Here is an 18605-nt window from a genome sequence, read left to right as displayed (position 1 = left end):
TGACTGTCTCTTTCTCTTTCCACACACCCAAACCCAGAAAACTCTTATGACTCTGGCGACCACCGCATCTCCTTCACCTTCCAAATCCATACCCATCAAACTCAATCCGAGTTCTAATTCCACCACCACCCTAATTCTAATTCTAATCCCAACCCCATCCCCACCGCCGATCACTACCACAACCCCTATGCCCATTGTCCTCGGAGACGACGTCGGTCTCGAACACGTCACCTAGAGTAATAAGAACCCAAAGTAATAAGAAATTGAGATCGGTTCCGATGAAGGTGAGATTAGTGCCCTGCCGCAAGTAATAATTTAGAACCCAAAGCATCACAACTTTGGCTACTAATGCACTGGGACTTAGCTCCAGAACAAAGACACAACCGCACAACACAACAAACAGCATTGACCCGATTTGGAACTTCATCTGGGTCGATCCAAAACTCGAAACCATGAACAAACTGTCTTCACCAAATCCACAGCCTCCTCATCCTTGGTTTCATGCAAATGAAAGCAATGGTCATTCCCTTTACTCTCCTTCATCTCCACACTCCTTTCCACCCACTCTTCTTCAGCTCCTCCACATAGCTCCTCCCCACTCCATTCAAATGGTCTTTCTCCGCCAAAAACACCAACACCTTCTCACACCTGACCCGGCCTATATCCTCCGGCCGGCTTCAACCTCCTATCCTGCAACCCTTCATTCTCCTTGTTTATGTAAAGCCACATCTCATTGTCGGTCCCTCCCATGCTGTAGCCGCCGATGAAGACGCGGTTCAAGTCAGCATACTCGTTTAGTCCTTGATCCGGCCTGGTGCCGTTTGTGTGGGTGGCGACCCATTGGAGAGAGGCCCAGGAGTCCTTGTAGCAAGCGGGTATGGGCCTGGTTGGGAAGAGGTCGTACTCGACGGAGACCACGATGACGTCGGCGGCAGAGCAGGTGGTGGAGACATAGTCGTGGTAGGTGGAGGAGAAGGCGGACAATGTGAGAGAGAGAGAGAGAGAGAGAGAGAGAGAGAGAGAGAGAGAGAGAGAGAGAGAGAGAGAGAGAGCGAGCAATTTACCCCTCAAATTATGCCAGGCGGCAGAGGTTCTCACGGCGTTATTGACGTCGTGTCTAGATAGTGGGTCGGACTTCAGATTTTGTGTACTAAAATGATCAGTTTGGAACTTTATGTATAAAATTATTAGTGGCCTTTAGTTGGTGTACTGTTTGTGAAATTTTCCCTTTTATGTATAGAAACAGTTACCCTAAACTTAACTTCAAGAGATTCATACTCTCTTCACAATCTCCAACTCTCAGCTGCAACACAGTTCAAGCACGATTCATCTTAGCTGCAACTCTCTTCACAAGGATTTAGTCTTGATTTTTTTTTGTATCTGTATTCATCTTAGAATGCATAAAAATTCAAGGATGAACGATAATGTACAAGGATGGTAATGCACATGCTTTAAAATTAGAAAGATATGGTAATGCATATGGTTCGTGTTTGAATAATTGTTGAAGAACGCGTAACAAGTTTATGATAATTTTGGATCTCCGAACTACAATTCAATTGGCAAGAATTCATTGTCTGTTACATATTTTAAAATCTTTCTATGTTTTGGAATAGTAATAGTACAAATCTTGCTCTAACTCTATACTGGGCATGAAGATAATTTATAAGGATGATAATGCATATGCTTCTCTAGAATTCGAAACATAGATTGAAGCTTTGGAGTCTTGACCGCTGTTGATTATAGCTTGTGGATATCTTGTCCACCGTTCTGTGCATTCTCTTTATCAATGACTTGTTTGCTATAACAAAAGAGAACCATATATGAGGGAAAAATATTAGAGGAAATGTGCGGGGAAAATCATCTTTCTTCTCGGCCTGTTTAAGTAGCAGCATTATGCTGGTTAGCTAGTAATGTGGCAAGAATTGACAATATTTTCTATAGTGGCAACAAGATCTTTTCATCCACTAACACGGGAAGTGCATTGCAATCCATGTACTACATATAATATTTGAGTTGATATTTCATGTTGCCTCATGGGTAGACCATTGGTAGTTTTGAAGGAACTTTTGAATCTCAATTTTAACAGAAAACAATTGCCTTCACAGAAAGAGAGCTTAGTAAGATGGGATTTGGTGGCTAGAGGAGAGAGGAGGCGCCGGCAATTTTACTGTTAATATAGCACTTCCTAGGAGATATCCTTGGGAGACATATTCCTTGTGGCATTTTGTGATCAGTAGCATATAGGGCTGGACATTTAGCCCGAAAACCCGAAACCCGGCCCGGGATCGGCCCGAACGGTCCGGGCCCTTTAAATTTGACAGTTTTTTAAGGCCCGACCCAAAAATACTATATAAAGGGCCGGGCTCGGTCCTTAAAAGTTTAAAATAAAAAAAGCCCGAAGGCCCGAACTGATGTATAGTGAGTATATTTGTTTAGTTTTTCATTCTTCTCTCTTCCTCTTTTTCTGAACTCTCTTCTTCTCTCTCTTCTGAGTTGTTTAGTTTTTTATTCTCCTTTCTTCCTCTTTTTCTGGACTCTCTTCTTCTCTCTCATCTCTCTCTTCAATTACTCATGTTTTTTTAGTTTTCTATTCAATTATCTCTTAGAATCTGGACTCTGTCTCTTCTTTCTTCTTTCTTTTCCCGTCTCTTCTTGTTCCTCCCTCCCCTCTATTTTTTTTCTTCTTCTCTCTTCTTATCTTCTTATTCTTCTCCCCAAACGCCTCCATTCAGTCCATTGTCTTTTTTTCTTTTCTTTTCCCTTCTCTCCCTAGTCCCTAGTCCTCCTTCCCCATCAGATCAATTGTAGATAATTGTCTTTACTCATCCCCAAAATTTCTCTCTCTGATAGGAGAATTTTAATGCGACATTTTAATAATTATTTCCTCATATTTTACTTAGTTATTTCCTTAAATAAAGAAATTTTAATTTAGTTTTTATTTTCTAGGTACATTGGAATAAATGACAAGGAAATGAGCTGAAATGAAGAAATAGAGTTTTCCTGGTCCAACTAGGAATCCCAGTCAACGCAGGAATCCTGATGAGGCTAGGAAACCTGAACGCATTAGGAGACCATATGGCTTGAAGATGACGTGGGATATGGGAGATTAAATCTGATTTTTGCATGGGAAATGATGGAGATAATGTGAAAATCAAGGAGAGAATCAAAGAGATTACGTTGAGAAAATCTTGGGAGAGTTTCATGGGATTGTGCAACAAGAAAAGGCTCATAACAAGTCCAGATTCATTCCTTAATTCCCTCAAGATATGTTGGCTGAAATTAGAGAATAAAATCTGCATTTTGTCATGAAAATCAAGAGAAAATCAAGGGGAGGATGTTAAGGATAAAGCCATGGAGAGATTTAAGGGAGAAAAGGTCCAAAATGAGTCCGGATATATTGTCTAGGTTCATGCCTAGATATTTGGCCGAAAATTGTGAATAAAATCAGATTAAATCATGGGAAAATCAGCAACAAAATATTAGGGATTGATTTTGGAGCTTTTTGATTGGTTGGATGACACAACAGAGCTGACGTGGCGCTACGTGATTGGTCGAAGCTGTGTGGTGCAACCAGAAAATTCTTTGGAAATTAAATTCATGAAGCCTTGCCTTCCCCTATATATACCCTCCTCTCTATACCATCACAACCACAACACAACACACCTCTCTCCATCAGTAAATAAATATCAGAAAAATTCTCTCCATTCTCTAGTCTTCAGAAGCTCTGCGTCTGAACCAAGGAGGAGAAGAAGTCATGCAATAAATCAAGATCCTATCTGCCATCCACCCTTGTGTCGTCCCTAGAAGATTGCTTGCTTTCAAGGATTTTCAAGTTCTTCGTCTCAAGACCATGTCATCCATCTTTCACGGTGTATTTCATACTTTCTTTTATTTTCCTTTGTTTGATTCGTAGAGTTATGAATTCTAGTTAACATGACGTTAAGGGCAAAGTTTAAAGCCAGTTTATATGTTTTGAAATAAAATTGTGATTTCTATATGTTGATTTATATGTTGCTTATGTGAGATTGCTTGATTGATTTTGTTTTACAGAAAACTTTTATATGTATGTGTTCTATGGTGGCCAACTTAGGATATATGCATGTAATTAGAGCTAGATTTAAGTAGTAAAGGCTTTGGACAAAAGTCGAAATCAATTAAGGAGGATTGCAAATAGGTGAACTTATTCATAACTAGGTTGTGCACTTTGGTTGACATCCTTTCTTTGTTCTTCATGCATTGAATGTGTTCTTGATTAGCTAGCTTTCTAGACTATGATTGCATGTTCAATAGGATTGATTTTGGTGCTTTCTCTTAGATTAATTACTCAAGGAAAGTAAAAAAAGGGAAATCGTTTGCTTTCTAACGTTTCACATGGTCAACTTCTTTCTCATGACATAGAAGATCAACTATAGGAATTGTGATTGGATTTCATTCATATGATTGTGGATTTGATCTTTGTTCCTTGCGTTCCACCCTTGTATATGTGTTTTTATATTTTATTTCTTTTATTTATTTTAATTTTCAAAACTCTAATTCTTAAATCCCCCTTTTATTTAGTTATTTGTATATATTTTGTAAATATTATACTTTGTTTTTATTTTAATTCTTTATTTGTTTTACAATGACAGGTGTACCCTCAATCCCCGGTTAGAACGATCCCTATTTACCATATACTAACGATGACATTTTCAGGGTTAAATTATGCGCTTGCTTTAAGCGTATCACTCTCTCTCTCTCTCTCAGTCTCTCTAGTTTTTCATTTTTTCTGTAGCTATGCCGATTGGAGGACAGATCTGAGTTGTGGCTTTGGAGGGCGGAGGAATGGGTTTGGAGCAAGATCTGAGAACAGATCTGTTGTTGTTTTTTTTTTTTTTAGCCTTTTGGGCCCGAAAAGCCGGCCCAAAAAAAACTGTCAGGGCCCAACTCGGTAATAAAACTGAAAAAAAATATTATTTAGGCCCGGCCCAAAAATTCTGGTACAGGTCCAGGCTCTATAAATTTTACACGGGCCGGGCCCAGTCCCAGCCCTACCAGCATGGGACGGCTGAGAATGGATGGGCTAAGCCACTGTATAAGGCAATCTCACATCCTCTTTAGAGTGCTGCAAATTTGTATTGGGGAATGAGGAGAAGATGAGATTTGGGGAAGTGGGTGGAGGAGTCGGCTATGCAGCTGCTGTTTCGTAGATATTTGGGCTACTGTTTTGCCTGTGCCTATTTAGGACAGAATGGTTTCAGTGTTACCAGTACATGCACCTTTAATATTTGAAAAATATCATTTTGGTCAGAATCTCATTATATGACCTTTCAATGTTCTTAATTTGAAACTGATTGTAAATGAAGTTTGATGAAATAAATTTTTTGTTTCTTCTAGAAGAAAAAGTAAAAAAATATATATATAAAAAAAAAGTTGCAATCATGCTTGTCAATTTTTCTTTATTGTCAAACTAGGAGAATTTTTTATAATGCTCTGAATATTTCAAATTTGAGTTTGAGAAATAAGTGATGTGGGCATATTATTCATATAGTGGGATGATCTTAAGGATTAGGATTGTTGAGCATACATACAATTCCTCTAATTATACAAAGGGGATCTTGTTAGTGAATGAATATGCAAGTTTCAGGAAGGGACATACGATTCATTAACTTCGATATATGACTTGGCAATCAGTTTTATTAGAGAAATAGAAAAGTAATCAAGTCCATGTTTGATGTTGTTCTATATTCCAGAACAAGATCCTTTCAAGTAAAATATCACAGAAGATTTATTATGTTCACACAAACAAAAGTCTTCTCTATTAACTTTGCTATAATGTACATATCATACATCCCACATACATAGACACACACACACACAAAACAAAAACAAGCAGAATCAAACCCCAACTAAGAAACAAAATAAGCAAATTGCTGAGCTTCACTAACCAAGAAAATTGCTAAAAATAGCACTCAAAATCTATGAAAGACCATTTTAGCTCAAAACTCCGTAAATAAGCTACTATTCATTTCATGGACTACTGCTCCTGAACCTTGGAATTTGTTTGAGGATTGCAAGGGGTTTCTTTATTTTGGGAGCATAAAGCCTTTAAGCATCTGATCTTGAGCAGATCCTCTATCATTTGAGTATTATTCCCTCAAAGATATTTAAAATAGTTTCAACTTGTGAATTAGTTTTAACAGTCATGTTACATGTCTTGTGTGGTCGCCTGCATAAGATGTCTCAACCATATACTTAGATGTATTAATTAGACAAAAGTTCCTTTAGCTCTTTGAGCTCTGTGCAACTTGAAACTACGCGTGACTTCTCAAATACTCTTTGAAACCATTCTCTAGAAATTTGAATGCTGATTTTTTCAGTGAATGAAGATTAATTGATCCGGAAACAAATACTAAGAATTTACTTGAAGAACAAATATCAACCAAAAGTGAGACAATCAACATCAAGAAACTTCTAATGGCTTGATACAGTATGAATTTCATTCTTAAATTTCCCTTCTATGACATGTCAGGCCTTTTGAATCCACACATGGGGAACAATATCTGAATTAGTATGGTTCTTTGACAGAAGGGCAAACCACACATGATTTTTTTGTAAAAAAAAAAAAACCAAGATTTCATATTCTTGATGTAGCTAGTCCAAAAGTAGAGAAAAATGACAGAAGGTTGGAGTAGAGAAAATTATGGTAAGCAAGATGAATACTTTGTTAGTAATTTGACTGATGAATCTGCTCCAAAAAGGCCGGTCAGCAAGTTTGATGCAATTCATTGAGAAATAGAACAGCTTGGAGATGCATCTAATCAACTAGAATGAAACGCTCTAGTATTCTATAATGAAGATTTCTGCTTTTATTTGTTTTTCTTTTTTTGTTTTTGTATTTTTTTTAATTTTCTTTTTTAAGAAAAATTTATGCACTTGATTTGGATGAATTTCCAGTTCTCAATGTCCTTATTCAAGTCTCTTGCTACTTTTGTCATTTTTTTTTGGTGTTAAATTTGTTAATTGTTTCTAGATTTTAGGGCCATTCCATTGAAGGCTATTCATTCATTCCTTTAGTCCAGACAAGCTAAGAATGCCTGTATTTGAGAACTCGAAAACTGACGGTCATCATCATCATCATATATATCATCAGTAGTCAAGCCAAAGAATTCCTCAACTTCAGAATCAAAATAGCCATATCAAGTATCATTAGGACAATCAGCAATGGAAATACTAGTCCCGTCAACCTGAACCGTTTGAAGCTGATCATCAGTAGTAAATAACGGTTGATCAAACTGTTGATCAAACGGCAACATTAGTTGTTCTTTTTGTTTAGGAGGTTCCATTTTTTTTTCTTTTGAAAGACATTGTGTTTATAGCCTCCTCATTCATCTTCCTTTTGTGGCTAATAATATTGTGGCTCTGATGCTTCAGAGGAGCAGGACAAGTTGGGGATGGAAGTTTTCTGAGGTTTTTTCTGAGGGTGCAGAGTACGTGATCATTACTGTGAGATGTGATCTGGTACCCCTGCATCAACCAAGCCCCATTTTGATGTGGATCAGATCCACCCTCATATCGAAATTCTCTCTTAATTCCAATAACACTATCATCATCAGCAGCAACAACATTTTTTGAATACTGGGCACTCCATGTTCCCAATCCCACTTTTCTATCAAATTTTTTCGCTTTGGGATTCAATTTCTTGCGGTGAGTAAAGAAATATAGAGTTTCTTCCTCTTTCATATTGTTGGATTGGGCACGGAACATGTCCCAAATGAGCCAGGGCTCATTTTTGCCATAGAAATCAGGGCAATCAAGGATTGGACTCGAGCGAAACTGATCAACCATGGCAACTCGGTTGTGGAGGTAGTAAGCCACCAATTCCAGGTCTGTAGGATGAAATCTGTAACCAACTGGGTAAGCACCCGATGCCATCATTTTTGAGAATCAATCAAAGTTTCTTTCTTTCTTTGGCGAACTGGGGAACTTGAAAGAGAATTAGGGTTTCGAAAGTTTGGGATTGAAACAGAGAGAGAGAATCAGAGAGAGAAATGAAGAAAGAGAGAGACTGTGTGAATCAAAGAAATAGGGAGTGAAGTGGGCAATCACTATGCCAAAAAAGCTATCAGACGACAGAAGGGTGATTTTCTGTCGTCTGATTTTTTCAGATGACAGATATACTAAATGTGTTGTCTGAATACATAGAAAAACCATACTTGTTTTATTTTGAAGATATGGTTAGATTCAGACGACAGTTAAATGTCGTCTAAAAGATTGAAATTTTCTATATTGAACCCTAGCAGAAATTTTCGAATTCCCTCCAACAAGTTTTAGTCTTTCCCTCTCAAATGCTCAAACCCTATAGCTGACTAGTCAATGGAGTGTTATTCAAACGACACAATTTCTTAATTGTGTTGTCTGAACAAGCACTACTAGAATTATATTTTAATTCCCCCAACACTTGGTCATTTTGTTTGAAACTTTCGAACCCTAATTGATAGATTCAGTGTTGACTGCCTCCTTCTTCGCGTCCCCGACCTTAGCTCTTTCTCTAACCTAAGCTCGTTCTCTGGGTTCAGCTTTTTCTTTCTCGCTCTTCCCTGAAACGCTAGCGCTCTCCTCCTTCCTCTCCTGCTCTCTTTCCATAGCTACTGTCTCTCCCTCCCTCACCGACGCCATAGCCTCTGCCGGTACTTCTAGTCCAACGCCACCACGTCGTTGCTCCGAGATGCGAACCCCAACTGGTCCAACCGGCCTCCAAGGAGTCTATCGTCCTCGATTGGTGCGACTTCGAGCACCAAATGCCAGCGACGGAGGAACTTAACACAACCGCAATGACGACGGCGCGACCGGTATCATGTACTCTATTAATTTCCATAGTGTATTTCAAGTAACTTTGATTGCTAATACTCACTCATGCACACTCTGTTCCTTATCTCTGGGTTTGCAGATTCCGGGTTCTTCTCGCTCTCTATCTATCTCTACCCATCTCTCTTCTGCATAAAGATAAATTTGCAGAGTTGCAGCAGCCATGGCCACCGCGCCGCCCTTGGATCCTCCGAAGATCGACTCCGAAGCGGCTGACACGGAGCCAAAACCTAACCCTAATCCTTCAAATTTTGGTGGAGAAATGTCAGAGGGAAAACCAAGAAGCAAATCAATTTGGGTAATGATTTTTCGTATTTGATGAGCTGCAGAGTGTGTTTGATAATCTGGGTAGTTCTATTTTTGAATGATTGAGCTGATTTTGAGGTTTCTTCCCGTTGTAGTTGATAATTGGTGGAGAAATGTCAGAGAGGGAAACCCAAGAAGCAAATCAATTTGTGTAATGATTTTTCATATTTGATGAGATGTAGAGTTTGTTTGATAATCTGGGTATTCTTATTTTTGTATAATGGTTCTGATTTTAAGGTTTCTAATAGTGTAATGTGCTTAGGAATTGGGTATTTGGTTGTTCTTGTTGTGTAAGCTTTTTTCTTTGTTTGATGTGTTTTATGAAGTGATGTGTAGAACTGGATGAGTATTTGATAGTATTCGTAGTTTGAGTCTTGATTTCACTACTTTGATTAGGAATTTGGGTATGAACTGGAGGTGGTATTTCTTCAACTTGGTATTGGTTTGAGGTTTTTGAGCTGGGGAGAGTATATGATACAATTGGTAGTTTTGGGTCTTGAGAAATTTGGTGTTTGAATTCCATACAGTGCATTTGCTTTGTGAGGTTGTATTCCTTTTGTTCATTGATCAAACTTGGCTGTGTAAAGTTTGTACTTTTGCATTGTTTGAAGTTTTCTATGTTTTAACTAAGGTACCAAACAAGAACAAGCAGTGTATGCACTGATAGTTCAGTCTTCTTCCTCTTATTTTTCTCTGCCGACATCTTATTGTTACTATGGTTTGATTTCTTGTAGGGTGAGATGGTTTGACTCGCAATATGCTGAATGATATTCATAACCATTGGAAACATGAAGAAGCAGTGAGGATAAAATGTCAAGGTGGTCCAACTGTTGACATGAGAAATGTTTGCACCCAGCTCGAGGTATGTTATGTTCTAATCATGGCTCTAAACTTTACTGGATCTATCTTTCTTTATATTTCTCTTTGCTCCCTTATTTGCTTCAATTAGTTTCTATATCCAGAGAAGTAAGAATTTAGTAAAAGCTTTATTCTTTCATGGTTCAGGAGCTTTGTTTTTGTTACTGTTGGAACAATTAAGGTTCAGATAAGAGAGCTTGTTCTTGTCTTGGCTTTCACTACTACAGAAACCAGATACGTGGACACCCGATTTTTTTTATAAGGATGGTTTTTAACTTTCAATGTCATATATACCATTTAAGGACATTCAGTCCAAAACAGGCCGAGAGATAAAAAGGAAAGAAAAGTCTTCACCCTTAAAAATAAAGAAACAAGCCATGCTCTCTCTCCTCTCACGAAACGACTCCTTTTCAGATCTAGATCTAGCAGTCTTTCTTCATCTTCTCGGCCTTCTTCGTACTGTCTGATGATTTTCAAGTTTCCTCAATTTGCCATCCTCTCCGACCGGATGCGAGCGAAATCTGAAAGCCATCTGACAAAACAAATGATTGACGTTGTCTCTCCCATCGCCGAAGCACCATGTTAGATCTATTATCCTTCTCTACCTATCATATGGGGCTCTTCAGGTGAATACCATATATCTCAATTGTCTTTTTTAACTGTTGGATTTATCAATCTATCATACTCTTCTTCGTTAGATTTAACTAAGAGTTTAAAATTTTCTAGGGTTTAGAAAAAAAGAAAAAGAAACCATAGAAATTTTTCCATAAAATCTGGGTTGGTGTATGAATATAGGAATTTCTCTAAATTTCTAGGGTTTTATGAAACATTGGTAATTTTCCCTTGGATAAAAATTACATTTGACTATGATGTATTATGGTATATATTGCAAAATGGTGTGATTTGTTGACATTATTCAAGATTTTGGTTTGGTTGATAGGAAATTCACATGTTCTTTCAACTTTTGATGTTATCCTTTAGGGGTTTTCTGGTAGTTGTGCTTTTACTTGTGTTCTAGGAATTTAGATAATTGATTTAAGTAAGGAGATTAGTATTGAGAATAAAAGAGAAAGCAGTGTCTTGTTCAGGAGCTAGAAGCTTATGATTTAATTTCCTCTTACAAATTCACAAATAACAATTCACTCGAACTATGTTCCTTCCATTTCTTGATTATTTTCTTATTTATTATATATGTGACTGTTAAGCTTCTGGAATTTTACTCTAATTGAAAATTTGTTGGTCTATGCAGTTGGAGAACAACCTTATGTATAAGCCAAATGATCATACTTTTACCACAAAGTTGGATATATGTGGAGTTTAGTGATATTGCAGGTCCTTGATCCCTACTCGTTTCAGAAATTTATATGCTTTGAAGAAACACATCAAAAACAGACAAGTCCATTGTGTCTCCCCATCTACTGAGCTCTTTCTAGAATATATAGCCTTTACAATGTCAAGGTATTTGGCTCTTGTATTTAATGTACCCCATTTTTCTCATTTTTTTTTCTATCAAACTTGCTATTTTGGCAAATATCCATGACAATATATGCTTGTTCCTCTGCACCATTAAGTGGTCTTCATGTTCAGATATGTGGATTGGGGTACATTGTGTCAGAGTTCTCTAATTTATCGATTTTGTTTAGTCAAAGGATTAAATAATGTAACAAGATTTTAGTATCTTGCAGTTGCAATTATGGAGGGATGTTCTTTTAGGGTGCTTTATGGATTTTGTTGCTCTGTCTTGTTTTGCAAAGTCTATTATATGAAGTGTTTTGTTGAATCACAGTTTTGAAATTTTCAAATACTTACCATGATGGTCAATGTTTTGTTCAAATGGTCGCAGCTAATTTTACTGTGGTGATGGTGCAGATGTTTGTAGTAGGGATGAACTTGCTTTCGAAAGCGATTCTGAGTGAGGGAAGCCTCATTTTTGCACTCATGGCGTATCGGCACGTGGTTGCGGCCATTTGTGTTGCTTTGCGCTCTGTTTGGAAAGGTTTAATCCCTTTACTGCATATTTCCTTGCTGTGATTTTGTTTTGCTGCTCTTCTTCCAACATGGTTTTCGGCATTGCAATTGTTGCAAGATCAAGGAACAGAAGCTAGGTTGGTTAGTTTGGTTCTGGCTATTGACTGGGTAAGCCGTGTTTGGTATATTCTTTTTGGTTTCACATTAAGTTTGTTATGTGTTATTTTTGCCACTTGAAAATGGCAATTCAAATTGGCAATTCAAAAAAAAAAGAGTTGATAAAGAGTTAATAAAGAGTTGTTTCTTTTCAAAAAAAAAAAAAGGCAATTCAAATTGCATTTCATTCAAGTACATTTATTCTATGCCATTCATTTTAATATGTTCTTATCTCTCAAAAAGACTGCAAACTAAACTTGATTCAATCACATGGTCTGGTGTGGAAGGCAGCTAACAAGCTTGTTACTCCTCCATATAAACAATAATGAAATGCAGATATAGGACTAAAATATATAGTCCATTTTGTTTACTTTACTTCTTGCTTGTAGTACTGTTGCTATATCAATTGAATTAAGGCTTGCTGAAATTCTTGCAATTTGTCTGCACATATAGGGCTTCACTATTCTGTACAGACTAATGGTAGATGCATACCTAAAGATTAATTGGGGCTGCTGGTACTGTTGACTTGTGGGTCTATCAGTCAGTCAGATTTTATAGATTCAAAAACAATTGCATGATCAACTTGTGGCACGTCATGCTTTAGCTACGGCTTTAAGTTATCAGCACATATCATACGATTCTACGATCGAAGACTCACTCCCAAAGGTAGTCTCTTATGTTAATGCAACATCCGACATTAAGCAAATTGGTGTCATATTTCAACTTGTTCACCAAAATCTTCTCTCGAGAACAAAATCTCGAACTAGAACTGTAGATTCATACCACTTCTGACCTTTCTCGATGCTGGAGGTAACTTGATATGAAAAAAATATCCTAAATGGTAGTTAGCTTCTTATATTTGTCCTTACTCTGATTAGGTTACTTAAAGTTATAGGCTTCTCTAATTTGTGGCTTCTATGTTGTCTCTTCAGCAAGCGTAGTTTGGAACTTCAAATTTATATGCAGAAGAACATCTTGGAACTTATTTCTCTGATGATGTTCCAGAATCACCAAATTGCCTTTTTGAAGAAATGATCAAGTGCATTTCAGCAATATATTGTGAACTTGCAGACCCGCCTATTGTCAATAACGGTTACACTTGTTCTCCAATCACATTCTCAGCACTAATGCATGTCACGCCCCTGATTTTTACAACAATAAAAATCGATATATATATAATCCAATAATTATACATGCGTGAATGTTCAGTCATCATTACAAATACCTGGAACATCTTTCTTTAAACAAGTACTTAATGATACACTGAACCATCCAAGATAACATACACTCGCTCCACAGAGTTATATATTATACAAATTTACGAATTTAATTGTCATCACAAATAAAACGTAAATGCTCCTCAGAGCTTACTGCATAGCGGAAGTCATAACAATGGCAAAGCCAACAAAATTTGCTTCCTACCCGTTCAGCTGCCAACAAGCTACCTCTGCTTCAGCCACGATTTTCCTGACCTGCAGGATTAACCCCTACACCAAAAGAATGGTGCACCGGGTTTCCACACAACAAAACCCGGTAAGCTTATGAAAGCTCGTATGAGTAACTCATGAACATCAATCAACAACTCACATCAATCTACTTAAGGAAACATGCAGCCATGATTCCTTCTAACATTCCATATCCTTTCCAAAGAAAGGACAACATGAGTCACAGCTATGACCATGCTCTATTTGCTAACTTAACCATCAAGTAGCAATTCAAGTCTCATCTAGACAATTAAAGGAGAATGCCGTCGGAACTCTCCTTCAAGCTGCATACCTATGAGTCTCAAGCAACCTCGACCGTTACTCCCATAAGCTATCATGGCAGATACACTAGAAGCTCTATTGAAATTGTAATCACTCGTCTTACCAAGGACGTAATTACCTATTTCCTGCCTTGATCACCATCTGCAATCTGTCACCATCTGTGACATATGATTTCAGACTCCGTCTAGTCATGAAATCAACATCAAGGTAGCCATCTGCAACCTGTCACCATCTGTGATGTATGATCTTTAGACCCCATCTGGTCTCAGCTCAACCATTGATCACCATCTATCACCATCTGTGACTCATGATTTTCAGACCCCATCTGGTCATGAAATCAACTATCAGGGTCACCGTCTGCAACCTGTCACTATCTATGATCTATCACCGTCTGTGACTTAAGATCTTCTTAGACCCTATCTGGTCTTAAGGTCAACGTTAAGTAAGTCGCATCCGACCTAAAAACGTTACAACATCTAGTTTCGGTTTTCCTAATCCCTGCTCACCATCTGTGACCCTTGATACTAAAACCAATACATCTAAAATGAGTCACGCTTGACTCAAAATGTAACATCAAGCTCAATACTTTCCAAACGATAGAAAACATCTTTTTCTATAATATTATTTCCTGAAAAGTCGCATTCAACAATAATATGAACACCATCATGCATATTATTATTCATCACAATCATCCACAAGGATATATATATTTCATCTAAATATATATATATGTAGTCATTCGCTCAGGAATGCCTACTAATACCAACTAATATTTGCAGTTAAATAATTAACGCCAAAACAATAATGGTACTTCTGTTCATAAAGATCCTTGTGAGATTTACTCACCTCAAAACTCCTGCTGCGTCTTCAACAAAACACAAAGCCGCCAATTCACAAATAATCGTCCACTGTACTTCGTCAAGTACCTATTCACATACGTTTCCAATTTAGTGACGATTAACATTTGATTTAAGTTCGAAACCCTCTGTTTTGAACTAAAACCCACAAAGTGGCGCCAATCGAGGCAAAACCACATCCGAGACCTCCCAAGGTCTCCGGAACACGCCCACGATCGATGTGACCAAACCACAAGTCGATCGGACGTTCAAATCCTCACGGATCGAATATATCGATCGGTATGAAACTGTAAAAATCATAACAATTTCATACGAACTCCAAAATTTGCATATTATATATCGAAACGCTCGTATCGACGAGTAGAAGACATATAATACCAGAAACAGTTCCATACATGGCCGGAACACCGCCGGAACGCCGCCACAGGCGGTGGCGCACCTCCGCCGGCCAAAACTCAAAATCTCACAAAACTCCCAACATCAAAAAGCTTCATCTAAGCATGCATGTGAACCTTCATAACTGGATCGAAGTCAGAAAACAAGTTTAAGGGATCGAAAACTACCTCACAAGCCGTGAACAGTGATCCAATCCGAGTTAATCGAATTTTCACGTAAACCAGTCGAAACAAACACCAAGGATCGACCAGGGAGCTTGTTCTGAACTCAACCCAAGAAGCCTGAAGCTATGAGGTCGCCGGAGTTGTGTTTTCCGGCCGGGTCCGAAAACACAAGGCTGCACCGCCTTGCAGCGCCGCCTTGGAGAAGAATCGGCGATAGAGACCACCAGAGGGACGACCAGACGGAGGAGGCGAACCTGTCTGGAAAGTTTCGTCGCCGGAGATGGCCGGAGCTCGCCGGAAAAGTCGGGTCTGAATGCCGGGTTCGGGTCGGGTCAGTCGAAAATCTTCGACTCTGAGGGAGCGGACGAGAGAGAAGAGAGAGAGGGTATGCGGTTTCCGGAAAAGGAAAATGAGGAAATGAATATATTTTTCTGATTTTTTCTATATATACCAAAATGGAAACTTTTTCCAATAGCCATAACTTCCTCATACGAACTCCGATTTATGCGTTCCGCATGTCCACGAACTCGTATCAACGCGCTCTACGACTTTCGTGAAGGAAGTTTTCCGAGAATCCCAACATATAAAAAGTCAAACTTCACACGACCCCCTAAACTGTGAAATTCAAATATTTATACGTACGAAAATCATTCCACTCCACATACAACCTACGAATAAAGCATAATAACAAAAATTCGTACAACTGGTCCATTATTAAATTCCAAATTTAAATAACAGAAAACCAGGTCATCACAGTCTACCCCCCTTAAAGGAATTTCGTCCCGAAATTCACGCTTGCTCATCAACAAACAACTGTGGGTACTTCGCTCTCATATCTGACTCCAACTCCCAAGAAGCATCACCCTCGTCATGGTGACTCCACAATACCTTGACCAAGTCAACTTCCTTCCTTCGAAGTTGCTTTGTTGACCTATCCAGAATACGAACAGGTTCAACAACAAAGGTCGTATCCGCATGCACCTCAATCGTACCATAATCAATCACATGTGACTCATCCTGAACATACTTCCTCAACATAGACACATGGAAAACATTATGCACGCCAGACATAGTAGGAGGCAAGGCAAGCCTATAAGCCAAATCTCCTACCCTTTCCAGAATTTCAAAAGGTCCGACAAACCTTGGCGATAACTTCCCTTTCTTGCCAAATCTCACCACACCCTTCATGGGTGAGACCTTCAAGAACACATGATCACCCTCTTTAAACTCAACTTGTCTCCTTTTCAAATCTGCATAACTCTTCTGTCTACTCTGTGCTGTTCGAATCCTGTCCCTGATAACCGAAATCTTATCAGAGGTCTCCTGGACAATCTCAGGACCCAATAACACCTTATCTCCTGCCTCTGCCCAGCAGATCGGAGATCTACATGGCCTACCATACAGGGCCTCATATGGTGCCATGCCAATACTGGAGTGATAACTGTTGTTGTAGGAGAATTCAATCAACGGCAGATGATCCTCCCAGCTTCCCTTGAAGTCCAACACACAGGCTCTCAACATATCCTCCAACACCTGATTCACTCGCTCAGTCTGCCCATCAGTCTGAGGGTGAAATGCCGTACTTAAATCTAATTCAGTTCCCATGGCCTTTTGGAAACTGCTCCAAAATTTTGAAGTAAATCAAGCATCACGATCAGAAACAATTGACACAGGCACACCATGAAGTTTCACGATTACCTCGATGTAAAGCTCGCACAACATGTCAACCGAATACGTCATTGACACCGGAAGAAAGTGCGCTGATTTCGTCAAACGATCCACGATCACCCACACTGCATCGTGACTTCGTTTGGACCTAGGCAGTCCAGTGACAAAATCCATTGAGATCTGCTCCCACTTCCATACGGGAATAGGTAACGGCTTTAACATACCTGCAGGTCTCTGATGCTCAGCCTTCACCCGTTGGCAAGTAAGACACTTGGAGACATACTCTGCCACATCCCTTTTCATTCTATTCCACCAGAATTGCCTTCGCAAATCCCGATACATCTTAGTGCTTCCAGGGTGTACAGTATACCGCGATCGATGTCCCTCACGAAGAATCTCTCCCTTGAGATCAACACGATCCGGAACATACAACCTATGGTTCATCCGTAAACCACCATCTGTTCCCACCGACCACTCTGATGGAACGCCGATTGACGAATCCGCAGCCAACTCTGCCAACTTCGCACGAGAGAACTCATCCCCTGTCTGACCTTGAATGATCCTGGAAATCAAAGTAGGCTGTACCGTGATACTTCCAAGGAAACTTCCATTCTCAACTCTTGCTTGTACAAGGTCAAACTCAGATGCAGTTTCCAACATAAGCCACTCCTGAACCATAATAGAAGCAACAATACCTCTGGGCTTCCTACTCAAAGCATCCGCCACAACATTGGCCTTTCCTGGATGATACTCCAAGGTGAAATCATAGTCCTTCATGAGCTCCATCCACCTTCTCTGTCTCATGTTCAACTCCTTCTGAGAGAACAGATACTTCAAACTCTTATGATCCGAAAAGAGTTCGAACTTCTCCCCATACAAGTAATGCCTCCAAATCTTCAAGGCAAACACAACTGCAGCCAACTCCAAATCATGAGTGGGGTAATTACGCTCATGCACCTTCAACTGTCTAGAACCATAAGCGACAACACCGCCATGCTGCATCAACACACATCCCAAACCCTGATGAGACGCATCACTATAGATGACTAAACCGCCACCGCTTGTGGGAATAGTCAACACTGGGGCTGTGGTCAATCTAGCCTTCAACTCATTGAATGCTCGTTCACATTCCTCAGTCCACACAAACTGGACATTCTTCCTGGTCAACTTGGTCAAAGCCGAAGCAATGCTAGAAAATCCCTCAATGAATCTCCGATAATAACCTGCCAAACCCAGAAAACTACGTACCTCAGTAACAGTAGTGGGTTGGCCCCAGTTCATCACTGCCTCAACTTTAGAAGGATCCACGGAGACTCCATCCTTCGAAACTACATGACCAAGAAACTTGATCTCCCTTTGCCAAAATTCGCACTTCTCGAATTTCGCAAACAACTTCTCTTCTCTCAAAAGTTGTAGCACAATCCGCAGATGCTTATCATGATCCTCCAGCGTCTTGGAATAAATCAAGATATCATCCACGAACACCACCACGAACTTATCCAAGTACGGACTGAACATACGGTTCATCAAGTCCATAAAGGCTGCAGGTGCATTGGTTAAACCAAAAGGCATGACAACAAACTCAAAATGTCCATACCTAGTCCTAAAAGCAGTCTTAGGAA

At 39.2% G+C, this 18605-nt stretch overlaps 1 protein-coding gene and 1 long non-coding RNA gene across 2 annotated transcripts; one reads left to right on the top strand and one right to left on the bottom strand.

Annotated features, from left to right (window-relative positions):
* Positions 1–7049: 7049 nt before the first annotated feature.
* On the bottom strand, positions 7050–7911 carry LOC112177944 (NAC domain-containing protein 101-like). The gene is made up of 2 exons (XM_024316181.1): positions 7482–7911; positions 7050–7153 (listed from the first exon to the last, which is right to left on the bottom strand). Exons 1-2 carry the CDS (start codon positions 7909–7911, stop codon positions 7050–7052), a joined length of 534 nt encoding a protein of 177 aa, XP_024171949.1.
* Positions 7912–9889: 1978 nt separating this feature from the next.
* Positions 9890–13257, top strand: LOC121050749. Its single transcript, XR_005803769.1, has 6 exons — positions 9890–10012; positions 10156–10634; positions 11258–11466; positions 11878–12144; positions 12586–12798; positions 13065–13257. It is a non-coding gene; the product is annotated as an uncharacterized LOC121050749 (long non-coding RNA).
* The last annotated feature ends 5348 nt before the right edge of the window (positions 13258–18605 follow it).

The sequence above is a fragment of the Rosa chinensis genome, chromosome 7 (genome assembly GCF_002994745.2).
Source record: "Rosa chinensis cultivar Old Blush chromosome 7, RchiOBHm-V2, whole genome shotgun sequence".
NCBI classification, from domain to species: Eukaryota; Viridiplantae; Streptophyta; class Magnoliopsida; order Rosales; family Rosaceae; genus Rosa; species Rosa chinensis.
This window is presented reverse-complemented; position numbering and strand designations above follow the sequence as displayed.